The sequence below is a fragment of the Mesocricetus auratus genome, unplaced genomic scaffold (genome assembly GCF_017639785.1).
Source record: "Mesocricetus auratus isolate SY011 unplaced genomic scaffold, BCM_Maur_2.0 Super-Scaffold_100676, whole genome shotgun sequence".
In the NCBI taxonomy this organism is placed as follows: Eukaryota; Metazoa; Chordata; class Mammalia; order Rodentia; family Cricetidae; genus Mesocricetus; species Mesocricetus auratus.
This window is the reverse complement of record NW_024429266.1, coordinates 121,694,860-121,722,847: the sequence shown is the minus strand read 5'-3', so window position 1 is coordinate 121,722,847 and position 27,988 is coordinate 121,694,860. Positions and strand designations below refer to the sequence as shown.

General features: G+C 40.6%; 1 protein-coding gene across 7 annotated transcripts in view; it reads right to left on the bottom strand.

Moving 5' to 3' along the window:
- The window catches only part of LOC101828289 (broad substrate specificity ATP-binding cassette transporter ABCG2), a 102,055-nt gene that overhangs the window by 10,313 nt on the left and 63,754 nt on the right, over positions 1-27,988 (bottom strand). For all 7 annotated transcript variants that reach the window (XM_013117758.3, XM_021230613.2, XM_013117757.3 and 4 more), the window contains 8 exons: positions 19,759-19,974; positions 13,221-13,280; positions 12,174-12,288; positions 11,508-11,660; positions 8,800-8,957; positions 6,037-6,188; positions 4,156-4,260; positions 1,449-1,699 (listed from right to left, as the gene is read on the bottom strand). In XM_013117758.3, the coding sequence (XP_012973212.1) occupies positions 1,449-1,699; positions 4,156-4,260; positions 6,037-6,188; positions 8,800-8,957; positions 11,508-11,660; positions 12,174-12,288; positions 13,221-13,280; positions 19,759-19,955 (1,191 nt within the window). In that variant the 5' untranslated portion in view covers positions 19,956-19,974. The remainder of the gene's footprint in view (positions 1-1,448; positions 1,700-4,155; positions 4,261-6,036; positions 6,189-8,799; positions 8,958-11,507; positions 11,661-12,173; positions 12,289-13,220; positions 13,281-19,758; positions 19,975-27,988) is intronic.

The following is a 27,988-nucleotide window of genomic DNA, read 5'->3' as shown; positions in this document are numbered from 1 at the left end:
ACCCTTCTACTTTAATAAGGAGGCCAAGCTTATAAAACAAATTTTGACAGCTCTATCAATCTGTAGTACTACTTTAAGGAGTACTCACTATTCTAAATTATACACTTTACATTGTTTCTTTTGCATTCAAACTTGCTATACTCACGCTGCAAGTGTCACTCTTAGGATGTTTCCTAAAAGCTTCCAGGTTCTAAAACCAATTCTAGACATCTCTGAACCACACTGTCAGAAGAATTAACCCTTATGATCCTGTCCATCCTTTACCAGGAGTACTTGTTATGGTGGCTAGTCTGGGTTGTCTGCTGGACACAGAATGGAAGATGGAAGCTCCATTGAAGAACTGCCTTCACCAGAGTGGATTGTGGACATGTCTGGGGAGCATTGTCTTTATTGCTAGCTTATGTAGGAGGGATCACCCCACTTTGAGAAATGCTAATCCTGGGCAGGTGGGCCTGAGCCATATAAGAAAGCCAGGGGAGACAAGTCAAGTAAGCAGTGACCCTCCATGGTCGCTGCTTCAGTTCCTTCTTTGACTGCCCTCCATAATGGACTATAATCTGGAACCTTTCCTCCCCAGTGATTCATTAGGCCAGTGTTTTACCAAAGTAAACAGAAAAGCAGACAGACTTGGAACAGCCATGCTAAGTCTTATACAATGGAACAAAGGAGTCTATGAGGTTTCTCAATCTGACCTCTGCATTTTTGAACAAAGGTGTAAAAAAATAAATTCTTCAAAAGTGTTATTGTATCTTTATCCAAATACACTCATCCGTTTTTTGAAAGTGTGTTCTGAGTGATGTTTGTGCTGCAGTTAAAACACAAAAGTCCATAGTCAGCTGATAACTACTCTATAAGAGACTAATAATCTCTTCCAAGTGGATTTAATCAGAAAAAAAGTTAGCACATTAAACAGATGAAATATATTTATTGCAGGTACCACATTCATTCTGAGATCTTCCAAATGCAACCACCTCTGGTGATATACTAAGTCTAAATCATGTAAATAACTAACTGGTTCAAACCAAAGTTCACCTGTTACAAACAAACAAAAAAAAAGATTTGCCATCGTAACACCATAAAATATTGCATCAACTCAATGCTTATGGAAATAAAGGACATGGATTATAAAAAAGAAGTCCTATACAAAAATCAGTAAGCTGTGGTTCAAATGACAAACTGGGCCAGCTACATATTTTTATACATTCATGAACTAAGAATGACTTTCATGAATTTTACTACTCAGGGGAGAGAAACACAAAGAAGACTGTTGTTTACAATTTGAAATTGAAACTAGATTCTGTTAATAAAGATACTGTGGAATGCCAGAAAAATAGAAGGATAACTAGAAAATAAATAAAATCCTGAAGCAGATATAATAGTAGCAGGAGAGGAAGAATCAGGACAACCTTGTCAGTATTTCAAAGTACAACTGGCATTTGTCAGTTTACCTGAGCTATAGAGGCTTGAGGATTCCCCAGCAAGTTTTTGAATGAACGCTTGGCAATCCATCTGAGCTGATGACAGAAGGAGGTAACATATGTGGACTCTTTGAAGGCTGACATTCCTTTCTTTTTTTGAGCCACTGGAAGTCGATCTAAGTCAGCTTTTGTTTCTCTGTAGACGGGGGAGTTGGCATAAAACTCAGCTAAGGTTTCTATTATTGGCTTCTCTCTCTTGGAGGGTTCTTCAGTTTTGTTTGCTTTGGAAAAATATGGATAGAGAAGTGAAATATTAACACATAACAGCTAATTTAACTCATTTTTCTATGGTTCCATACTTCTAGAATCCCTTAATTCTACAATTGTGTATATTGGCTGGGCATGTACTAGAACACGTCCAGGAATGGAGTCATGTAAAGAACTCTTAGAGCTTGTGAGAACACTCCAGGAAACTGAGACAAGTGTCTTTATGTGGTGGTTTCAATGAAAATGGCCCCTTAGGCTCATAGGGACAGGCACTAATAGGAGGTGTGTTCTTGTTGGAATAGGTGTGGCTTTGTTGGAGAAAGTGTCACTGGGGGAGGGCTTTGAGGTCTCAGATGCTCAAGCCAGGCTCAGTGTCCCTTCCTGCTGTCTGTGGACCCAGATGGAGAACTGTCAGCTCCTCTACAGCTCCATGTCTGCCTGCATGCCCCGTGCTTTCCACCGTAATGACAATGGACTAAACCTCTTAAATTAAAGCCAGACCCAATTAAATGCTTTCCTTTACACGATTTTCTGTGGTCATGGTATCGCTTCACAGCAATAAAACCCTAACTAAGACACCTTACGATCTCAGTTTCTTTAAAGCATGGAATTGTTCTTGGAATGTGAGTTTGTGCTTGTCCAGGTGTAGCAGACAGGAGTGAGTTTACTTCGGATTACTCATTATTGCTCCCTGGTTTGCTTGTTCTTTTTTCCCCATGTGTGGCTTGTCCTTGTGACTGTGCTTAGCTTGAACTTATGAGAACCTTACTCATGTGACTCCTTAGCCCTCAGAGTACAAATTGTCTGAGGCCCTGAATAAAGCTGGCAGTGCATGAGACTTTAGTTCACCTCATTTATCAGCCCCATTCTCCCAGATCCCACTGTCTCTGGGAGTGGTGACAGACTTGGTGGCATGTGTCTTTAATCCCAGCATTGAGTAGGCAGAGGCAAATGGACCTCTGTGAATCTCAGGACAGTGTGGTCTATGTAACGAAGTCAAGGCTAGCCAGGGCTACACAGTAAAATACTCTCAAAATAATAAAATTACATACTCTGTTATTGATTTACATGTCATAAAAACAGCTAATTGATATGTGCATGGCCACATCTTATGGATACTTTTCTATCAGTTTAGACCCTAATTATTCAAACACAAGGATAGATACGATACAGTTAGATTTTTTTTTGCCTTCTACTATGCACAAATGCATAAAGTGCCATTTCTTGAGGATTTTGCTTTGTTTGTTTGTTTTGAAATAGGATATCATTATGTAGCCCTGGTTGGCTGAAATTTAATATCTAGACCAGGCTGGCCTTGAACTCACAGGCATCTGCCAACCTCTGCCTCTCAAGTGCTGATGTGCTGGGATTAAAAACATTAAATCAGCCGGGCGTTGGTGGTGCACCTTTAATCCCAGCACTTGGTAGGCAGAGGCAGGTGGGTCTCTGTGAGTTCGGGGCCAGCCTGGTCTACAGAGTGAGTTCCAGGACAGCCTCCAAAACAATACAGAGAAACCCTGCCTCGAAATAGCAAACAAACAAAAAAGCATTAAGTCACCCTTTCCAGTTGGTTTATAAAATACTTGTGACGGTTAGTCTTAGGTGTCAAGTTGACTACATCTGGAATTAATTAAAATCCAAGTGGCTGGGTACACCTGTGAGTGATTTTTTCTTGGTTGACTAATTTGAGGTGAGAAGACCAACCCTAAATCTGGGCCACACTTCTTGGTGGCCGCCTATATAAAATACATGCAAGAAGGAAAGTCTTGCCTCTCGCCTGCTTGTCCCCATCCTTACTGGCAAGTTCACATATCCTGCTGCTTGGCATCCCTTCACTGACATTAGACACTGCTTCTTCAGGACATACACCGAAGAGCACGTGAGACAGCTATCCTCAGGGCCTGAACAACTACCGGATTCTTGGACTTTCTGTCAGTAGACAGACATTTTTGAACTAGCTGGACCACTCATATACACACATGCATACATACATACAGATATACCCAATCTATTAGCTGTATTCCTCTCGAGAACCCTGATTAATAACTATTTTATTTATTTATTTATTTTTTGGTTTTTCGAGACAGGGTTTCTCTGTATTGTTTTCGAGGCTGTCGGTCCAGCCTGGCCTCGAACTCACAGAGATCCGCCTGCCTCTGCCTCCCGAGTGCTGGGATTAAAGGCGTGCGCCACCAACGCCCGGCTGATTAATAACTATTTTAAAGTGGAAAGGTGCCTTACAACTGACACTTTCAGGAAAACGCTCACTACAAATTAGATAAACACCCCAGTACTTACAGACTGTCCACCAACCACGTTCACAGCCCTGAATTAGCATGAATTTAAAAGCATCTTTGTGTCTTGAGGCAGGGTCTCAGTATGCTGGCCTACACAGGCATGTTTCAATGAGCGTCACTACTGTGACTTAATCAAACCAACTGGACACTAATGATTTCTAATAGTCACCTACCTTCCTGCTCTCCTTCCTCTCTATTTAACACCACAGCAGAAGAATCTCCATTGATGACATCCAGGAAGAAATCCGCAGGGTTATTGTAGGGCTCGCAGTGGTAACCTAGAAGAGAAGGCAACGCAATGACACAAACCTGATGGTCTAGGAAAACACAGAGGGTGGGGGAGGGGAGGCTTGGGACTCAGAATCTAACAAGTCCTCCTTCTTCTCACTCTTTCCTCTTCACTAATACACCCTGTTCTCTGAAATTTTTATCAAATATTCCCATAACTCAGAAGAAATTTTGGACACTTGAGAACATCTTACATTAGTGTTTACCATAAATTATGATCTACAAAGGGCTACTGACATGCTCTGGAACTACTTGCTAGTCTTCCTTCCAAGATCTAAATCCAGGTCAGAAAACAAACAAATAAACAAACAAAACAAAACAAAAAACCAAACCAACAAAAATAAAACCAGTAGCTGTCCTTGTGCTCTGACTTCAGATCTGCGACTCACTATTGCTTCTTGAGCTAAGTGGAGAGGTTGTGATTCTCATGTCACACTGCCACAGTCCAGCAGAGTGCAAATGTGGGCAGCACTCTTAAGAGAACACAGACAGTACAGCGCACTTTTAACTCAACTCCGCTTTACAGTCCTCTCAGACTGGCCTGAAGTCGTCTCAAATTCATAGCCACTGAAGCCCCCAATCACCGGGCTCAATTATTTTACTTTTTTCTTCAAAAATCTTTTTTTAAATGTGTATGGGTATTTTTCCTGAATGTATGTCATGTACTAAATGTGGGTCTGGTGCCTGCAGAGCCAGAAGAGGGGCGTTCTCTGGGGACAGGAAATAGACACAGTTGATAGTCATCCTCTGAGTTCTGGGAATCAAACCAGGGTCCCCTGGAAGAGAAGCCGGTGCTCTTAACCAAAAGGATGCTCATTTATTTTATATGACAGATTATGTTTTTAAAATGTAAGAATGCAAAGAATATTTAATATTTTATTTGAGGTCATGAAAAATCAATCATCTATAATCTTAGCCAGGTATATCTAAAATGAAAAAAAAAAGATTATACACACTGCATTTAAAAAGAAATCACAGTGCCGGAGAAATGGCTCAACAGTTAAGAGCACTTGCTCTTGCAGAGGACCTAGGTTTGGCTCCTAGCACCTAAATGGCAACACAGAACCTTCTGTAACTCCAGTACTAACGGGATCCAATGCTCTATTCTGACCTCTCGTGGCACCAGCCCTACTTGGGTGCACATATATAATGTAGACACTACCCATATACATAAAAATATAAAGTAAATAAATCTAAAAAGAAGCCATGCAATTTAATCTGAAGTAGAAGAAAGCAATTCAGAGGTGTCAAAAATGCAGGCTCCTCAGAGTGAGGTCTGAGACTAGGCACTCAGACCACTCACAGACTAAACGGTCATCCTAATGCTGCTAGAAAGCTAAGCCCTCAATAAAGCACAGTAAGACCACATGCCTGGTGACACTTGAAAACCTGGGGTCTGCCCAGTAGTCAAGGAGACAACCATCCTAGGTCTTCCCCAAACTGTTCAACTGACCAAAATGCTAACTGACTGTATGATGACTACCGCACTTGCAAAGACCACCATGACAGGGAAACAGCAGCAGTACAGGTCCACTAGCTAGATACACTCAGACATGAATGACACAAATAGCACAGGAAAAATGAAAGATCTAAACAAGCAGGCACAAGACGAAGAAAAACGCTAACACAAAACTGAGCAAAGTATCTTAGGACGGGAGAAGCATGGTAAGTCTACATGGAGACTAAACAGCATTCCTGTGGGCCCTCTGCTCTAGCCGCCATCCTGCCAAGGAAGGACCTATCACAAGGAAAACGACCAACCATACCTGCGGATGCAAAGTACTCCAAAGCCTCCTGTGCAGGCCCATGGAACATGAGTTTCCCTGAGGCCAGTAAGGTGAGGCTGTCGAACAACTTAAAGATGGAATACCGAGGCTGATGAATGGAGAAGATGATTGTTCGACCCTGTTTAGACATCCTAAGTTACAAGAAGCAAATAATGAGTCATTAGGGTTCTCATCCTTACATTTATCGTTAAAGTAATGCTTTATTCCAGCTGTCAGAACATCTGTCCCAAGTTTCAACTTGATTTTCTCCTATACACATATTGCATCAGCTCATCTCAAGGTATCTGCTTGATTCCTAGGGAGATGAAGCTTGATACCTGTATTAAAAACTACAGCACCTGGGAGCACAGTTGATCCTTGGAAACCAGTTGTAAATAAAGGGTTTAGCATGTGCGAGGCCTTGGGCTTAATCCTTAGAAACAAACAAACAGAAACCCAAGACAAACAAATTCAGCCATGATTTCTTAAGAAAGGAGCCAGAGCAGAGCAGAGTCCACTAGAATGTTTATTGACAAATGCAGACACTGAGACAGTTTTCACAGATACTGAGTCAGAATCTCTGGGAGAATACGCACTCACGCACCCACGCACCCATGCACGCATGCACAAGAAAGACTTTTATTAAGGTGAGGAAACACATATGGCAGGTTACACAGAAAGAAAGACCCCCAGCTCAGGGATATGGTCACCAAACCCTGGTTTTTCACTGAGAACTTGGAGTTTTAAAGGATTTTTGAGGGACCTGTTTTCTTCCAGTTTAGGGTTGGTCAGTTTGAACAGAATCAGGGTCCACAAGTTCAGGGTAGACCCATCCTGGTTTGGTCTTGAACTTGTCGGAATGGTCCACAGGCAGGGTGGTGTGGTGGAGTAGGGGTAGAGGACATACCACCAGAGGGGGTAAAAACTAGTAGGCCTTTGTCTTCAGCTGCCAGTCTTTTGTCTCAGTCAGGAGGGTGAGGAAGACGCTGGGCAATCTTGGAAACTCATTATCTTTATAATCTATTCCCAGTCTCTCTCTCCATGTCTGCCTACCAGGGAGTTTGTCTAACTCCTCCTAGGCCCTCACTTTCCCGGCTCGGAAGTTACCCTAACAGCTGTCAGGGGTTTTGAGGCAGCATTAAGAGTGCCTAAGGGGAGGAGGGCTGCTGTAAGGGGCCATGATGAAGCTTAACAGACGACAAAGATGCAGAACATCAGGCAGCCCTATGATGACAGTGTGACCTACGGAATATGCTCTGTGAGTGTGGCAGCACCTGTAACATACAAAACGCGAGACTCAGTACTACAGTATATCTACCAGAGCGTCGTTATTAGAGGAAGAGAACAGGCAAGAAAACCAAGCAAAGGGCCCTTAGCCCATATTTTTACCAAGCAGTCCAGGTAACCTGTAAGCTATTCCAAGTTTGGGAAATAACTATGATCAAATACAAAACGTGAAGCTCAGTCTGAAGTTTATCAAATAGATCACCAAGGGCCTCACAGGAATGACCTAAGGGAGACAAGGTACTCAGGAAACTGTAGGTCAGTGTTACAGAGTAAGCACCACTGTGTGTGTGTGTGTGTGTGTGTGTGTGTGTGTGTGTGTGTGTGTGTGTGTAGTGATAGCATTAGATGAAGAAACTAAGTAAAGAGAATGCATAGAAACTTATGGCACCAACCTAGGTGTTCAACAACACAGAAATGGGTAGACAATGGGTAATATAAGATATGGCATTTGCAGGAAGTAGATGTAACCAGAGAAAGTCACATTCATTGAGTCAACTAAACCAGTCTCATAAAGACAAATATCCTACATCTTCTCTCATCTGGGGTTCCTTAATTTTGTAGATAGATAATATCATGCATGCATTTATGACATAAGAGCAGAAGTGAATCTGTCTAGGGGACGAAAAGAAACAGGAATGAAAATATGAATGGGAATGAGGGGATATGGAGGGGTGCACTCAACATACAGTATATGTCTGTGTGAAAACATCCTTATATAACATAGCACCATGGCAACATAAATATGTACAATGAAATTTAAAAATCAAAGGGGGAAGAGCGACTGCAGCAAGCAGATTCATGATGAGCATTCACTCCGGAACTGTAAGAGCCAGAGGCAACAGGAGTCACCCGGAGGAGCAGAGCCATGTGACGCCTGGTCCTCACAGTGGGACTGAGGTCTAGGGCTATCAGAATGAAAATATCTCCAAGGAGTCCCCCAGCAAGGACTCTTGGAATCCACTTCAGATCTACAGAAGCAAAATCATTTACCAGACTGCAGGTGCTAAGTTCGCACAGAGTGCTTGAGAAGAATGGCTTCTGTTGTTAACACACCAGTCTGTGGAGTTTTGCTTCAACTGTAAACAACCTAATATGACCCTAAGGTAACTAGGTTCTCATGTCTATTTAATGTTCCAGACATCTTCTGCCTTGGGGCCACTGGCGGTTCCCTCCAGTCAGATTCTGTTGTGGGATATAGCTGATCTCACTCCCTGACTCCCATACTCCCAGGTCCTAAGTCCTGCGCTAGATCCTCTTTGACCTTCCTGCTATTTAAAACGGCAACCCAGCCCCACGACAGTCATCAGTCTCTACTCTTACTTAATCTTTCTTAGTATCATGTCTTTCCCTTTAACAAAGTAGGAAGAGATTCTGTTTACTTCTGAATCTCCTGCACAAAGAATACCAGCAACATGTAGGTGACCAGATTTTGGGAAAAAAATAAAAAAGAATGGTCAGTGCTCTTGTAGCATTTACCTTTTCAGGAGCAAAAGGACAGCATTTGCTGTGCTTGAGTCCAAACCAGTTGTGGGCTCATCCAGGAAGAGGATGGAAGGGTCAGTGATCAGCTCCATCCCTATGCTTGTCCGCTTCCTTTCTCCTCCAGAGACACCACGAGTAAACTGGGTCCCAACCTGAAGCAAGTGTCATCTTTAGCAACACGAGTGAACACGCTCGCCATCATTTGGCAGACTGACCTGTGCAGCCTTCATTGTCTCTGGATTGTCTCCAGAAGTCTCTTGCAAACGCACCTGTCTCTTGTGGAGACACTTTATCTCATGGTCATCATTGCTCTGAAGATCATTGGTTTACTAACAGTGAAAGACCTGGGAGAAGGCAGTTTCTTTTTTACCAGATGAGTAAACTAGATGCTCTGGTTAGAGCCACAAGGTGGGCTGACGTGAAATGAAGCCCATGCGTTTAACAGTTTCTTATTCCCCAGAAGCCATCCAATTTATTTTTTAGAGTGTTTCTCACTGACTCATCAAGTTGGCAAGGTTTCAGACTCCACCTGTCCCTCCCTTCCAGTGCTAATAGCGTGCACCACCATCTGCAGCTTGTTAAACATGGACTCTGACGACAAGAGGGACGGTTACCAACCGAGCTAGTCCTTCAGCTCACACTTTGCTTTAAGGTAGCAAATGAACGGGAACACTAGACGATACAGTAAAAATCTAGTGTGAAGTAGGCAATGCAGAGGAAAAGGGAATGCACTGACAGTAACTTATTAATCACCTAGCACCTAAACCTTGCCGCCCCCCACCCCTCAGGGTCCCTAAGTGGACTTAGACAAGGTTGGAGAGGAAAGTACACATTCTAGAACACTATGTTAACTACTTTTCGGTCTCCAATTTGATGCTGTCTACACATTAATTCACTGTAGAATCCTGATTCGCCCTTTCAGACAAACCCAGAAAGTGAGATATTTTGCAGAAAAACTGGCTCAACCTTTTCAATCTCTCTGTCATTATGTGGGGAGGACAGCAGGAAGGGTTGGGATAAGGGATGCAGAAGGTGGCAAATGACTCTGAAGTCATACAAATCCAAGGAGTTATAGTCAATATTATTCATGATTCTTAACTGGGTCCTAATAAAAACTGAATTACAAGAGACTTTTGAAGACAATTTAGCAAAAGAGAATGAATATATGTATATATATAATATATATTTTCATTTTGTTAGTTGAAAATGGTATTGTAGAAAGTAGGTAAATATCCTCCTTTCTGTATTTATTTGTTAATTTTAAGTGCTAGTGATAGAATCTAGACCTTGCACATGCTAAGCACATGTTCTACAACTGGGCTGGACTCACATTCTTATGTCTGGTTTTACAAGCGTATCACAAATAAAGGACTATGAAGTTTTCTTTAAACCACTCCAGTAAGAAATAGCTGAAGAGAATATGGCATGTTAGCAACCAAGAAGTCTATAAGTATTAACAATTATATCATTATTTTATCTAACAATTTTAGAATCATAGTAAACAGACTACTTTCTCTGTGTTTGTTATGCTTAATGTTTTATGAAATAAAGTAATTAATAATTTACATTATAGTAATTCTAAGAAATCAGTAAGTATCTCCCTACATTTCTCCTGGAAACCCAAACAAGCAGCTTACAGGTGCCTAAAGGTGAAGAACCAGATGGAGGCATAGTCAGAAATGCAGCACTTGCCTAGCATGAATGAGGCCCAAGGGACAGTCACCAGCACCACATACAGACAGAAAGAAGAAACAATGGCAGAGTGAAGAGAAAGGTTTTTTAGGAAGACGAAATCAAACAGGTAAACAGGGCCATAGCAAAGCAAACACAGTAATTGAGAAATGTAATCAAATGGTGTCATCCCAAGGTCATTTTTCCCAACAAAATACAGAACACATGAAAGACTGTTAGCAAGTACCAAGAGGAGCAACAGTTCCCTGCAGTCACTATTATCCATTGCCTCTAAGGAGGAAGATAATTATGGGCAGGAGAGGGTTAACTATAGCCATTGTATTTTCACCCAATGCCCAAATGTCTGCTCAGCAAAACTATACAGACTGGTCATTTGTAAAGGTCATCCACTGTCTCAATTCCCCTTCCCGATCCTGTGTAACACTCCAAAGGAGAAGCAGCTTCTCCATTTTTGTTACTTTCTAGACCCTAACACAGGGTAGCATATAGGAGTTGAAAACAAATACTGAGAGCAGAAAAGGAAGGAAGGAGAGTTAGAAGGAAAAGAGGAGAAATACAACTGTCACAAGACAAAATACACAGAGAAGAGGAACTTAAAAAATCAGACAATAGTAAGTCCTAATGTGACCAACTACTAGTTTGGAAGCCAAATCACAGAAAAATGATGCATGCAGAGCAAGAACCTTTGGACTGTCTTTCTTGTTTCAGAACTATTCCTCAACAAGTAGCAGAAGAGTTAGTGCAGATACACAGTAAACTGTGACTTGAAGAATGGGGCTGGAGGAAGGACATATAGAAAAAGCCACATGAGGGACACTTTTCCCTGCTGGACCACACTCCATCCCCAGGAATCAGCCATTATTAGATTTTTTTCCAACCACAATTTCTATCTTATATACTCTCATCAGTTACTTTCTCATCGCATGGACATTAAAGGAAACTTGAAATTAAGATTATATTGCCCACACAAGGCTATTTCCCATCTATGATGCTAGAAGGGGTTTGCATACCTTGGAATCTGCTACTTTGTCCAGACCCAACTCTTTAATGACCTTGTTAATTCGTTCATTTTTTTCATGACTCTTCATAGTCTCTGGAAGCCGAAGGGCTGCTGAGAACTGTAAGTTTTCTCTCACTGTCAGGGTGCCCATCACAACGTCATCCTTAAGGCAAGGTGGCATTTTAGTGAGATAGTCCAGTCTTTTCTATGACCATCATTTGAGTATATATAGTTCAGGGTAAAATTCCGGCAACGGCAAACTGCACATTCTCTTATGTTGCAGCAGTTGCATATAGAGACACCTATAAAGTTCAATGGTATCATTTTCATTGCCCGGCTATACACCCAAACAGGACACAGGTAATACAATGACTGCTACTAGACATTTCAAGGCTGCCTGGCAGGATTTAGCAAACACATCTACAACGGGAAGAAAGAAGGTGAAGGAAAGATAAACTTTTCTTTGGAAATTAGACAGCAGCCAGAACTGATACCACTACCCCACAAGGGTCCTCTCTGTCTTTCTCTGTAACACCACTCCCAACATAATGGACAATTATGAAAATCTGATGGGAATATATTGGTTCTACGAGTATGCTATACATTCAGTTGGAAGCAAACTAAACTATAAGCAAATGTACTTGAACATATAGCACCCCAATCCACTTATACTCACCTGAACCACATAGCCTGAAGTACATTTGAAATTGGCAGGTTGAGGTGCGCCATTTATCAGAACATCTCCAGATAATCCTCGTGGATCTTTCCTTGCTGCTAAGACATCTAATAACCTGTAAAGGACATGTACACGGTGAGGATAATTTTTTCCTTGTATACAGACCATATTTGCTTAGCTGCTCCAAATGCAAATTCTGCTAATATTCAAACTTAACTAGTTGATAAGTTTATATTTTAACAAATTTATAGGCTGATCATGGCGGCACATGCCTTTCATCCCAGCACTAAGGAGACAGAAGTAGGATGATCTATGTGAGTTCAAGGCCAACCTAGCCTACAGAGTGAGTTTCAGACTAACCAGGGCAACATAGTTGAGACCCTGTCTCAAAATCAAACAAGGAGAACTAAACAAAAACTTGGTTTACATGTTTTAAATTCTCTACTTTGTTTTCATCATGTGCTACAACAAACCCCCAAATATAAAAGCATGAACACAATGCCTTAAATAGCAAGACCTCCCCCAACAACCCTCTTGGCCAATGGACCTTGGAGATCACAACTCCAACATGCTGTTTGACTAGTATTCATGACATTGATTCTACTTTCTCTACATGCCTTCACTTTTAATATTACTTCATTCTTTTACCTCCTCACTAATACATAATATGATCTACCACTATATACCTGTCACTTCATCATGTGCTATTCCTAAAGCTGACCTGAAGGCGGTGGTGGTGCACACCTTTAATCCCAGCACTCGGGAGGCAGAGGCAGGTGGATCTCTGTGAGTTCGAGACCAGCCTGGTCTATAAGCCACAAAGAAACCCTGTCTCAAAAAACCAAAAAAAAAAAAAAAAAAAAAAAAGCTGACCTAATAAGTCTTTCTGGTCTTTAGGACAAAATTATGAGATAGTTCAACCCCATACTACCCATGGCACCTAAGACTAGACCAGATATACACTACAAATAATCAGCCAACACCCGTGTATGTAAATGGGCTATTTAACAAGCAGAAAAGGCTTATTTATAAGTATGTTATACTCACGAAGACTTGCCTCCGCCTGTGGGTCCCAAAATGGCATTGAGGCCAGGTTTCATGATCCCACTAGAAACAAAACCGTATTGTTTTAATGTTGTATTTTACATGAAGTTCTTTAAACTGAACACCTGCACTTCACACACTAATAAAGGAGGATGAAACTGCAAACCAGCACAACCTCTTAATGATAAAAAAGAATTATTGAAGCTAGAAGTCTATTGTAAAGACTACCAACCATGAGTCCCTATAAGAAATAGCCGGGTCCTTATAAATTCCTTTCTTTTATTATCATTTTGTAACTTGCTCTTGAAATAACTTAATCTTTTGAAAAGGGCATAGCCAATGTCCCAGGTTTCTGATGTTGATAGTATTCAGTGGCAGACTCCATGCTTATCATGCAGGAGGCCCTGGGCTCCATCCCATGACAGCAACTCAAGTTCTTTTAAGAAAGAAAGATTCTAATGTAAGATTCTTAGAATAACGGATTCCTGAAATAAAGAAGGTTTGCAAAGATGCTGCATTCCTCTTATGTCCTTTAAAACAACATAAAGTACACAAAAGTTTTTGAGTAAAGCTAACGATTAGTATCTTACCACCTTGCCGAGTTCAGAATAATCAATACTTTTAGAATACCAGTGAGTGATGCTCTCATTACTAAAATCTAATCAAATTAAAAAGTCAAAGTAGCTCTCTCTCTCTCCACACTCCACACACACACACACACACACACACACACACACACACACACACACACACGAAACAATGAAAAGAGAATTACTTATTCTATAGGGAATTAGTAACACACTCTCAGAAGAGATTGGTACCTTCCCTGTGAAGTGTTTAATAATAACTTATACAATGCACAGCCATCTGTTTCAACAAAATAAAGGGATGTTTAGATTGATGAAGATGGAAAATTACAGCAACCTTGACTGTGATGGTATCTAAAAAGTATGGATTATGTCCTAAAGGTGACAAGTAGGATGGTTAAAGAAAATGAACAAGAGAAAGGAGAATCAGTGTTGGCCCATTACAGCTGCATAGGAATGTTGAAGAGAGACCCAAGCTGGCCTATCCAATACCCTGCTGTCATGTTCAGCCCCTAGAACTGTTAAGGAGGTCAAGATATATTCCACAGAAAACACAGTATCTATTCCAAATTGAAAGTCAGAACTGCCAACTGTTTTATTTAGATGATGACCAGAAATATCTTTCTTATGATTATACACTGTCACGAGCAATGGACTCTCTAGTGCACCTGTCTCACTACACTCAAACACAAGAGGAACTCACCACGCACTGTCTGCTATACCTGATGTGTCAAAATTACACAGTGGCTGGTGGAGGTTAGGTGAAACGCACATCTTGCTTTGCTTGTTAACTGATGGGCCTCTCAGTGAAACAGCAGACAAATATAATAACAGGTCATTAAGCCTCAATCAAATTGTAACATAGAAAAATCTCTTATTCTTTCATTGTGTTACCCTTCCAACATACTTGTCCTACATACAAACACAGAGATGCCTGGGTAAACTTTCAGTGTGCATCTATTTATACCTCTTAATGTGTCTCCTTTACCAATAGCTACCTAGCAACAGCTTAAAAATAAAAAGAACCTTTTACTTCAGTAAGTGTTCACTGCCACAAAAGTCTTTCAGTATTTAAAAATGCATACTTAAACAAAGACTTAGAAATCCAAAATGATGCAAGCAAAAACTGAACATCAGTGTGCTATGATAGTTTAATAGGTCTCTGAGGTTAGCTTATATTTATGCTAAATTCTAACATTAAAGAAAATAATAAAATTGGATCCCAAGAATTCTAATCTGGGGCAGTGGTTAATTCCAACTCCACTCACTCACCCTTATTTGATGTATGCTATGGACCCAGAGACCCTCCTGTAGGAGACAGAATAAGCTAAGAAAACAAGTACATAAACAAATGAAAAAATAAAGTCTGGGGCCTCCTGGGTCAGCACACTATATCTGGTCACCTATTTTCTGTTTGCATCAATAGTGTGATTTGGATAAACCTATGCTTTCAGAGCTTCGTGTCATAAACAGAGCTCAGTTACAGCACTGCTATATGGCTCATAAAGCTGAAACTATCTACTATCTGCCCCTTTATAGAAAGTGTATGCTGATGACCTCTGTTCTGCTGTGACCCACAATTTCCTAACTTCCCCACCCGACCTCCACCCTTCTGTAATCCATCTCAGCCATTCCCCACTCTTATTTATTGCTTTACAGCCTTTGCGTGTGTGTGGTCCTCCCTCAATAACATGCAAGATGCCTCCAGTAAGAACTGTGATACATAAGGACTTTGCTCCCTGAATGCATAAAATGAAATCTCCATGGAGGATCCCTGTCAAGTTTATTGCATTTTAGTGGGCAACAGCCAATCTTTTTGTCATATTTTGTTTATAGACAATGGCTGTGAATGTCCGTTTTGAAAGAGGGGTATTTCCCTACTCTCGGACACACACACACACATGCATTCATTCACACACATGCACGCGTACACTCAGTTCTGATGCACCCATTCCCCCGGTTCAGAGCAAACCATTTCAGCTGCATCTTTTCATCCTCTGTCACAGCAGAAATTAAGACAGTGGAAGTACTCCAGTTTCTAATTAAAATGTAAAGTCTCCAAGAACAGAAAAAAATCTATATAATATCAAGAATCTAGCAGGCATTCAAAAGTGATGGAATAAAGGAATCTACGTTTTCACTATTGAGATTTTTGTTTGAGACAGTTGCTCATACTACAATCCAGGCTAGCCTAGAACTCACTATGTAGCCCCGATTGGTCTTCAACACAAAGAAACCTTCCTTTCTCAGCCTCCTGACTGGTGAAATTACAGCTTGGGATCACACTACAATCCAGGCTAGCCTAGAACTCACTATGTAGCCCCAATTGGTCTTCAACACAAAGAAACCTTCCTTTCTCAGCCTCCTGACTGGTGAAATTACAGCTTGGGATCACACTACAATCCAGGCTAGCCTAGAACTCACTATGTAGCCCCGATTGGTCTTCAACACAAAGAAGCCTTCCTTTCTCAGCCTCCTGACTGGTGAAATTACAGCTTGGGACTTCTAAGAAAAACAATTTTTTAAACCAAATAGAAACAAACCAACAGTTAAGACAATCTTACTAGTAAGTACCATCTTTATGTTATCATGTATCACTTAAACTAAGTTCTATTAATAAATTAAGAAATTAGAAACCACTTAGTGAAAGTATCTGGCCACAAAATTTGAGTTTTATAATCTCATTTTTTATTTTTTATTCAAACAATGTATTAATCCTTTCAATTAGAGGGATGTAGTGGATACACCTATAATCCCAGAATCTGGGACATAGAGACAAGAAGATCAGGAATTCAAGCCATTCTTGGTTTCATGGTGAACTTGAGGTCAATTTGTGATTCATTAAACCTTGTTTTCAAAAGCCAAAATTTGGCAGTAACAACTCTCAAACGCTTCTACTGGATTTCCTTCTCTCAGCAGGAAGACTGCATAAGTTCTACACAGCCAACACCGGCACCCAAGAACATGAACTTCAAAGAGGGTGGGAAACAGAGAAGAGAAAGCCACATGCTAGACTTATAAGACTGACAGAATAAGAGTTCATCAGTAAGTACACTGAGAACGATGAAGACTGGAGATGCAGCTTTACGATAGAATGTTTGTCTAGCCTGTCCAGGGCTCTAGGTTTAATATCCAAGACAGCAGGGAGAAAAGAAAAGAATGATAGCCAAGCTTTATACATCTTCAGTGGAAAGAAAATATATGAATGCAGAACAAATGTAAAGTCTTATATCACAATTGATATACTAATGAGGAATTACGTGTTCTCTATATGCAGATGGCAACAGAAAAGCACAGCTAGGAAAGTCCCTGTGTAGGTGACAGTGATGCCCGTTAACTAAGCACTCCTTCACCAGTGTGTCGCCCACTACTAACTTCTCTCTCATTCCACCTAACAAGCTCTATATGCATCTGAACGTGAGAGAGGGTATTTTTCCAAACAAAAGTATGTCTATATGTGTCTATGCACGCATACACATATTACCTAGCTCTTTCCATTCAGAAAGCACAGAGGCAATGACACCACAACAGCAAAGAAAACTTGAAGTACCCAGATCCTGGTTGTAAAGACCATTTTCTAAAGAAATGAACGTCAGCTGAACCCAGGTCACCGGAACCCAGGTCACCGGAAGGAGAAGTCATCAGTGATTCTGGAACTTCTTCCAGTCATCAAAGAAATACTAAAAATGAGAAATCAATCAAAGCAAAGGAGAAGTGCAAATTACCCTGAAGGTTTTCCTGCAACCAAACTGGGAACAAAAGGAGTACCAACACAAATAACGATGATGTGTTACTGCTGAATGCTAGGAAGAAAACAGAGACCCAGGAATGTATACGGTTGCGTTGGTTACCCTTCTGCTGCTGTGATATAATACCATGGCCAAAAGCAACTTAAGACTTTAGTTTGGCTTAGAGTTTACTTTGACTTAAGAGGGCTAAATGTCCACAGCATCTGAGAAGGCACAGAGGCAGAAGCAGTAAACTGTGAGCGCACATCTCAGCTGCTGTGGGAAACAGAGAATGTAAGAAGTGATGAGGGTCTATAAGCCTTCAAAGCCAGTCCACTTCCTCCAACAATGCCTCACCTCCTAAAGGTGCCATAACCTCTCCAAACAGTGCCAACTGGGGACTACCTGTTCGGACACATGAGCCTATGGGGACAGTTCTCGTTCAAACCACAACAGAAAATGAAAGGAGATGTGAAATGCGAGCTAGGAGATGATGAACAGAAAGTAACTCTCTGGCAACTGTCACAGTGGTAGCTGCACCCAGACAGGTGTCACCATGGAGTCTGCAACTCACAAGTTCACATTTAATGATAAACAGGGATCTGGAAGGATGTCAGGAGACTCCCACACAGGGCCAATCAAGTAGAAACAGTCAAATTGCAACATTATGGTACAACTTGACAAACAGTAGCATCACCGGGGAATCAATTTTAATATCACAAGTGGAAGGAACACCATGTTGGATGAAACAGAGACACACCAGGTTGGGAAGAATAAAACCACAGTATGGGCAGGTATTCAACTATGAGAGCCAGAGGCCTGAGTGCCTTTGTCACGAGGTGACAATTCCCCCTGCCTGCTGCTGGATAACTGAGTGATTACATTTGAGAAGGTCCTTCCTTCTAGAAAACTTACACTGGAGGAATTGGAGATAAAAGAGTCTCAAGTGGATAGCGAGTTTCAAAAGGATCCCCAAACCATCAATGACAGTGGGTACTAAAGGACAGAGACGGCAGCCACATCAGTGAAGCAGTAACAGAGAAGCTGGGGGGGAGGGGCTGTCATGTTCCTACAAGCTTCATTCTGAAACGGTTTCAAAACAATTGGCTTAACAGTCTTTGAAAGAGCATAATGATCTCCCCCTCCCACACCGGCCCAATTCTACACAGACACATGTACTGGGATGGTGGTTTCTTCCAGAGATCTTCAGCCTCAGGAAAGGAAAGCTCAGGTGTCAAGCACAGAGACAAAGTGAGTGTGAGTCAAAGTCCTTCTGCACCACAGAGGCTCAATTTATTTGAAGCCATTGGCAGGAGAAAGATTAGAAACCCAGCGAGCAAAGGAAAGACCTTTCTTAATCAAATCCAAGCCGGGTATGAGTGAGTGAGAATACTAATCCTAGCTGTCCCCTTAACTATAAAAATGAACCAAAAATAAGAAAAAACAAGATTTGTCTCCACTGTATCAGTCTAGGGGATACTAAGACAATCGCTTCCTCCTTTGCTAATGTGCATGCCATTGCACCAGTGTACTGTGAGGCCTGGAACACATGATACACTCATTGTGTATGGAGTCCTCACCAGCTTGAAAAAAAAAAAATCACAAAGGATGCACAGTATGGTTCAGTGGGAGAACACTGAACGTGTCTAGCATGCTCAAAGTTCTAGGTTTAATCCTCAACATTACATACACAACATGCATACACACACTCAGAGTGCCATCTCACAGTACGTACTGTATGTCTGTTTAAACAGTACTTACTCAAACAACGTCGTCTTTACTTTTCAATACAAATGTACACAGGTGTGTGTGTGTGTGTGTGTGTGTGTGTGTGTGTGTGTGTGTGTGTGAGAGGCGGAGGCCTTCTATTTCATAGACTGGATGACTAAACCTGAAGTTACATCTTTACAATCAAAACCCTGTAAATTGCAAAGTCAGACCTCTATCACTAAAACATGACTCACCAGTCATAACAAAATGATACATTAAAATTTTCAAAAGGATGAAATCATTTTTAAAAAGTTCTGACAGTCCCTTTGCAAATAAAATATATTCCTAACAAGTGATACAGGAATTTATAACCTAGTTTAGACAAAAGAAATGAAATGTGTCTATACACATCGTTACAAAGACATGAAGTGTTTACAACAACTTGTTGATAACAGAAGTCCTGTGAAGGCCACTCTAGGTAAATAAAGCAGTTTTTAAAAGAGTTCATACACATACTTGATATCCGAGAGTATTTCTTTCTCAACCGTTTTCCGGACAAAAAAGCCACTCTTCACTTTCACTCGGTAGGTAATGTGATGAAAACTTAACACATCTCCTGTAAGTGTCTTCATGTCACTGGCGTTCATTCCAGGAAGGCCATTGGTGTTTCTCTGGGGCATCGGTACTAAAACGTGGTCATTACTGGAAGACATCTTTCAGATTTCTGCCTTCCTACACAGAGAAAAACAACAGTACATTAGTAGTGTGAATAAATGAGATCAACACAGATAATAACACTTTTAAAATAAGTCTTTAAAGTGCTCAATAATTTGTAGGTTCCTCTCAAATGGACATTCTTCTCACAGCACCGGGATAAGAACCACCTTACATCAGGTAACAAAGAACAGACATAATTTGGAGTACTTCTACTACCACAAGCTAGCAAATGCCTAAGAAATAACACCTAAGTCAGCTGAATATGAAAAGTACCCAAAACTAATCAAGCAGAAAAAGAGATGGGTAAGTTTTCATCTTATCTAGCTTTAAAGGCATATAATAAAATTTAAATTCAGACTACATGATAAATACCTTGCCAGCTCATCTTAGCATTGTTTGATCTTAGAGTTTATAATATTGTTATTAGCTGAGCAGTCAGACTCAGCAGAGCTCTCTGATGGGGCATGTCCTTCTGTATATATGTTTCTCTTATTAGTTGATGAATAAAACGCTGTTTGGCCAATAGAGGCAGGAAGATAGGTGGGACTAGGAGATAAGGAGAATTCTGGGAAAGGTAGGCAGAAAGAGACCTCGAAGAGATACTATGTAGAGACTGGGAAGATGGGACATGACAGGTGTTCTCTGGTAAAATAAGGCTATGAAGAAATACACAGATTAGTAGTTATGGATTAATAATTAAGAGAGATCTAACCAGTAAGAAGCCCTAGCCATCAGCCAATAGTTTAATAATATAAGTCTTTGTGTTTATTTGGGGCAAGGTGGCTGCTGGACCAAGCTGGAAAGAAACTTCAGCAACATCTCCCTGTCATATTGTACACTCTGAATATTTTGTCTTCCTGAACTGTCTCCAGTGACAAAATCTTAATAGCGAAATATATTCAAATTCTAGGACAACTTAAAATAAATTGTGAAAATTATTAACTTTATCAAATGAACAATTAAAAATTCAGGACTTTAAAGCAAAAGAAAAAACATGAGCCAGGTGTTGGTGGCGCACGCTTTTAATCTCAGCACTTGTGAGGCAGAGGCGGGCGGATCTCTGTGAGGTCGAGGCCAGACTGGTCTACAGAGAGAGTTCCAGGACAGCCTCCAAAACAATACAGAGAAACCCTGTCTCAAAAAACCAAAAAGTAAAAATAAAAAAATAAAAAATAAAAAACATGAGAATTAAGTTTACAGGTCAAGTTTAAAATGTTTCACAATGCACACTTTAAAAAGCCCCTTAAAAATGTGATTAGACTAAGACCTTAAGGTTAACTGAGCATTTCAAACAGATTTAACATGTTATGTTCAATAAACTTAGTTTTTGTGATTAAAGGACATGGATCCATGAAGAACTTCCTTTCTGCTTATTTTCCATGAGTTTTATTTCACGTGTGTAAATTTATCTGTGCAGATACAGGAGAGAAAGGGCTTGGGGAGCTGGACTTATTTCCTTGCTGTCCCTTCCTTTCAAAGATTTTCGTTCCTCTGAAAGTTATGGAGGAAACATCCAGGACTAAGTTTCTAAAATGATGAAATGTATCACCATGGAGGAAAGAGAAGCTTCAGATTTAAGGAGAACTTCAAAAACAGGGGTGGGGGCAGGATTAAAATAGTCTTTTATATATTGAACTAGAGACCTGAGAAGGGAAGCTAGGGGAAATAAGAGTAGATTCAATATTTAAAGAAATTCTCTACAGTGTTTTCCCAAACAGATGAGGGCTTCAAGTCTCAGAATGAAGTTCCAAAAGCAACAAGCAGTATAAATACGAAGGAATTCAAAGGTGTGCCAAGGCAAAACTGGCACAAAATAATAATATCTGAGTAATGTTTCTATTAACCTTAGCATTTGCCACTCTATTCATGCGTTCAAATGCAGTAGCACACCAAAGAATGGCCCCTTAGGACATACAGGAAAATACCTGAACACAATGAATAGTAGCAATCAGCCGAAGTTCTATTCTCCTGAAGCAATCACAGGTACAAGGGATGAAGAACTTTTACAGCTTTACTCTATCTTAAACTAGCCACATCTTCAGAAACTGAGATTTACCAGTACAAACACATCAATCAAATCTCCTACTGCTAACCCCAGTGTGACCAGCCAGTCTACCCTTCTCCCAAAATACAGTAAAAGAATCAAGAACGTGCATATCACCTGACTTAAATTGGTCATTGTCTCAACATGGAAATGAGACTTGTTACATTTTCACTAATGAAAGGCTACAACTTGAACTAAAGAACCAATGAAAGGCTGGGTGGTGGTGGCCCACGCCTTTAATCCCAGCACTGGGCAGAGGCTGGAGGATCTCTGTGAGTTCGAGGCCAGCCTAGTCTACAGAGCAAGTTCCAGGACAGCTTCCAGAGCAATACAGAGAAACCCTGTCTCGAAAAACCAAATAACAAACAAGAATCAATGAAAGATGAGCACACAGTCATCTAGAATTGATCAATGGGTTACAACATCAGAAGTGTGTGTGACTGTCTTCCTAGTAACGGGGTTGAGTCTGCATTCTCAGTGCTGAGCAGCCACGTAATTCCTAACTAGAGTTCTACAACCTCCCTCACAGGCTTAGAGTCTTCCTAATGGAAGAGTTACAACCCAAGGGATTAGACAGGTGTAACCCAGGACTACCAGCAGAAGTGAGGAAGGCTTGGAAGAAGGGAGAATGGGAACCAATTCTTGTTCTCATGTGGTAAAATGCATTACCCTAAGTTGAAACAAAAAAAGTACATTAAGGATTAAAAAAAACCAAAGAAAATATAAAACGTAATGCCATGTCACAGCATGCAGTTTCTAGGTAACTTAGACAACTCACAGTGACCCTTCCTTATGGGGGCAGCCTTCCTGCCGCGTGTGCTGCTCTGACTTTTTGTTTTTTTAAACATGAAGAATAAAAACTTAGACCATATTCATTCTTTGCTGTCCCAAGATTCAGCCTCCTAACTGGTTTCTATAGGTCTATAAATCAAGTGGAATTTTCTCATTTACTGTATCTCAGGCCTTCTGTAAAGACGGTATGTCCTTAGATAAAAAACAACAACAACAATATGGCTGGGCGTTAGTGGCTCACACCTTTAATCCCAGCACTCGGGAGGCAGAGACAGGTGGATCTCTGTGAGTTCAAGGCCAGACTGGTCTACAGAACAAGTTCCAGAACAATCCCCAAAGCAATACAGATAAACAAAAAACAAAACAAAAAAAACCCAAATATTTACATAGTATGTATATATAATCAACTACCTGGCTTACTCCAGTTATCTGTGCTATTTACAAATCTTAGCCAAGCTGAAAGGCCTTCCAAGTAGGATCATGACCTTTCTCCTCTTCCTGTCTGCCTTCTCTGGGGTCAGCAGGCATCACCAATTCGAGGCCTCTTGTTTTCTCAGCAGTAAGACCTCACTTTTTTGTTTGTTTGTTTGTTTCAGTAAGTTGACCAGTTCCCTTCTCTTTATCCTGTTATGTTAATTTGCTTCAAAAGTAAGAATTTTCTCTTTTTACCATACTCTTAATCCTATGCTGCTCTCTAATCAGAGAGCAAAACTTGCTTCACATTTGATGAAAAGTCCACACAAGTAGGGCAATACGCCGGTAGATCCTGTCCTTAGCCAGACACATGTGCCCACTTGTTAACTACGGTGCATGCTGGCAGATGCAGGGGTAGCTGAGCCCAGAGCTGGACCCTTACATTTGTTTTTTCTACAACCATTCTTGCCTACAGAGAGATATTCTCTACCTCACAGCCACAGAGCTACCAGGGAAGTGGCTTAAACTATTTACTGACATGAAAGCCAGGAGAACAGTACTGACAGGGAACTAGAGGCCTCAAGTTACTCTGGAGTAATTCCAACTTATAAACAGAAAAGAAAAAGGATATAAACTGTTGTTTTTACTTCAAACATTATTTCTTGCATTTAAAACGTCTCCTGCTGGTCAGTGGTTCTCATGCACCCATCACACCTGACTCACCCACCTTAAAGCAGCAGGCACTGAAAACACTCTAAGACCATTAAGGAACACATAGCTTTGGAGCCTGTCCAGTGACACCAGTCCAGACCTTCACATCAATTTTGGAAGAGGGAATCTCAATTGAAAAAAATCCCCCCACCAGAATGCCCAATGGGCAAGCCTGTGGGACGTTTTCTTTCTTTATTGATGATATGGGAGAGCCCAGCTCACTGTGGATGATGTTGCCCCTGGTTAAGGGGTCTTGAGTTGTATAAGAAAGAAAACTGAACAAGACAGGAGAAGCTACAAGCATCCTCCAAGGATGCTTGCTACTCTAGTTCCTGCCTCTAGGGTCCTACCAAGCTTGACAACCTGAGTTCAATCCCCTTATCTCAGATGGTGGAAGGAAAGAACCAACTTCTACAAGTTGTCCTCTGACCTCCACAGGTACTTCTCGACTGTGGTTCACATGCACAAATGCATACATGTACACAGGGGCACAAGAAAATAAAAACATGCAAAAATAGGCAAATGAATAAAAAGCAAAATGAGAACTGGGGATATGGTTCAGTGAGTGTTGCTGTTAAATCATGAGGACCTGAGTTCAAACACCACCAACTATGTGAAAATGTCAGGGATGCCCGTCATCTCAGCATTAGGAAGGTGGAGACTAAATCAGCTGAATCAGCAAACTCAAAAGCTCTGTGAAAGACTCCATCTCAAAACAATAAGAGCAACTGAGCGAGAGCCAACATCAATCTCTGACTTCCACACATATGTCTGCATGTGCATAAGCACACATATGAACATGGACACATAAAAATAACAAAAGACCCAATTAGCAAAAGGAAAAGGTTTATTATTTGTACACATCTTCTACAATGAGTCTCAGCACTCTATCTAGTCCTGGAACTAAACGAGGGGGATCACATTTGCCAACCCTAAAGGGTATCTAAATAAATGACTGAAAATAAATTCAAATCCAAAATCAAACACATATTGAATTTATGGATTTTTTGGCATAGATCACCTATGTCCCATCACACAACATATGCCCTAAGCATTGCCTATGACATCACCACACAACAGCAATAAATGTTGCCTGAAATACCTTGACTTACATTTGACTACTGTATGTTATGAACTGCAAAAACAAAACAAAAAACATGTGCAATTTTATTGTACAACATTTTCTACTGCTAAAGAAACATAAAAGCGAGCTAAAGAGATGGCTCACAGGTTAAGAGCACTGCTTTGCTCCTCCAGAGGACCTGGGTTTGATTCCCAGCACCCACATAGATGTTCGCAACCATCTGTAACTCCAGTTCCAAGGGGTCTAACACACTCTTCTGGTATCCTTCGGCAATAGATGCACACCCATTATGCAAAACACCCAAACACATGAAATAAAAATAATATCTTTTTAAAGAAACATAATTGCTTTATTATAGAAAACAAAGCCATAATATTTCCCATCATTATTCCTCATATCTTCTGTTAAATATATCTTGTGTTAATATATCTTGTGCTAAAATGTTTGATTTTTTTTACAATGCTGTTTGAGGTGCTGACTTGAATTCCATAAAAAAATGATTATATAAATTTTGGCTTGAACTTTGAACAGAATTTGCAACAAGTTCTGAAATAGCCATGAACATGCTATTGATATTTTGTATGCATCTATGTGAAGTGGTATTTCTAGCACTATGGATTATAAAATTAAAATACTGATCCTCCTGTTTAATATTTAATTCATTTAAAATAAACAAGTATATCCTATTTCCTGTGCAAATTTGCCTTTGTATTTAATAAGTGATAAAATCCTATGTACATTAAAGAATTGTTTTAAAATAGATTTATCTCAACAGTTGGCTGCACCTGTTTGTAATAGCACCAGTATCAAAGGGCTCTCCTGTCTCTCGTTTTCAACAGCATCTCTTTTCTTGACCTCAGCCATTCTGCCTGGGGTAAAATGAAATCCAAAAGTACTGTTAATTTGCATGTCTCCGATTGCTAAAGATGTTGAACACTGTTACAGATATTCCTTGGTCATTTTACTTTTTTCTTTTGAAAATTGTCTTTTCAGTTCCATAGCCTATTTTTAACTGGGTTGTTTTCCTTGATTCTTTGTTTTGAGATCTTTATATATTCTGGATATTAATCCTTTGTCGGATGTAGAGCTGATCAAGATTCTATGCTGGGATTACACTTCACTGAACTGTGTTTCCTTTGCTGTACAGCAGCTTCTTAAGTTTTATATGGTCCTATTTGTCAATTGTTGGGCTGAATTCCTGAGCAAATGGAATCTTATTCAAGTCGTTTCCAACACTTGCATCTTGGAGAATATCGGCTGTGTTTTCTTCTAGTGGTTTCAGCATTTCAGGTTTCATATTGAAGTCACTGATACACATGAAGGTGATTTTTGTGCACGGTAATAGATACTAGCTTCATTTCATTCTTCTACATGAACAATTTGTTTTCCAACACCATTTGTTGAAGGTGTTGTGTTTTGTTTTTTTTCTGAAGCGCTTATTGTTTGCATCTCTAAGACCTATGGTTCAGGGACCATCCCAAATGATGGGATGGATGGACTCTAAGATTCAGAGAACCAGGACACCTACTGTGAGATAGTGTCTTCCATACTTGACAGGGAAGCTGCACCCATGAAATCTCACCAATATAGTAGCCTAAACACCTCCAATGTATATGGGGAAAATCTCACAAGGCCCACCACTAGATGAAGAAACTATAATGGCTGCTGGGAGAGGGACACTCAGTTTTCTCCAGGGACAAGGCTCCTGAGTGATAGGTTGTCTAATCTGAAGTGGTTAGTTCTAAATACGTATATGTAGGAGCAACACTCAGTGGATTCAGAGGATTTTGTGTACACACACACACACTCTAAAGAAATTCATAATTTGAGAGAGGACACACAAGAGGAATTGGAGGGGGAGAAAGGGATGGAAATAATGTAAATATAGTACTGTGTATGAAATTCTCAAAATAAAACATAAACACTAAAATTAATTAGTTTTATTAATGTTTGTCACTAAATGCTGATTTGTATATCCGTAGAACCATATACCCTACCAGTATTATATTAGAAGGTTTCTCAGGTGAAAGGGCTCTGAGTGGAAAAGTTTAAGGTTGGGTTTGTTCTGGATAGGAATTTCACAAACAATAAAAACTGATACTTTAGGGGAGGCCAGAATGGTTGAGAACACTCTCCCTTCTCAGGCAATAGGGAAGAGCTTGGAGCTCTCCTTTCGTCACAAGTTTGGGTAGTTGAAGGCAAGAGAGCCAAGATGGGTAAGAGCTGTTTTCCCAAGAATGAGGCATCAAAGACAAACATCTACAGAAATATCAACTCCCTTTATAAATGTAAACTTACACTACAAAAATATGCATCTATACACTTTGCACGAGGATGAAGTGTTTTAGTACTGTACAAATGCCACAAGAGCTGTATTATGGTATGGGGTTTCCTGTGGCCTCCACAACAGGTCTAGACTTAGTAAGGAAAACAAGGAAGAGCTGGTGTACAGCATAAGTAGACACAGTTTTAAAGGTTCAAGCTCGGTAGCTAGAACAATTCTAGAGCCCATAGGAGAAAAGTCTGTCTGTCTTTGGCTTCTCATCCTAAATCTCTGTTCTAAGTGATCTTGCCTTCCTCACTAACCCAGTCAAGCATTCCCTCAACTTACCACTCTGTGAATGGGGACCTTTTCCTTCACTCTTACTTTGCCAGCTCATTCCTCCCAGTTTGACATTCTGACCAGCTCACACTGCCTACTATTCTCAATCAATGAAATGTCTTGGCAGACACTCAGCAGTGATAAACTAGGTTGTCAAAGGGGCCAGAGTTCACAGGAGAGGCCTGGATACACTCACAAGGAGTTAAGGCCTGAGGCCAAAGAGGGTTAAGGAGGAGGACTGTAACTTTGAGCTTACAGCACTCAGATTCCCCCAAATCCCCTAACTGCCTCAAAATAAAGCCTCCAAAAAGAAGTCTTTGTCATAAACCCTTTCTAGAGATGTAGGGGTGGGGGGAGTTGCTCCGATTACAGATACTGTCAA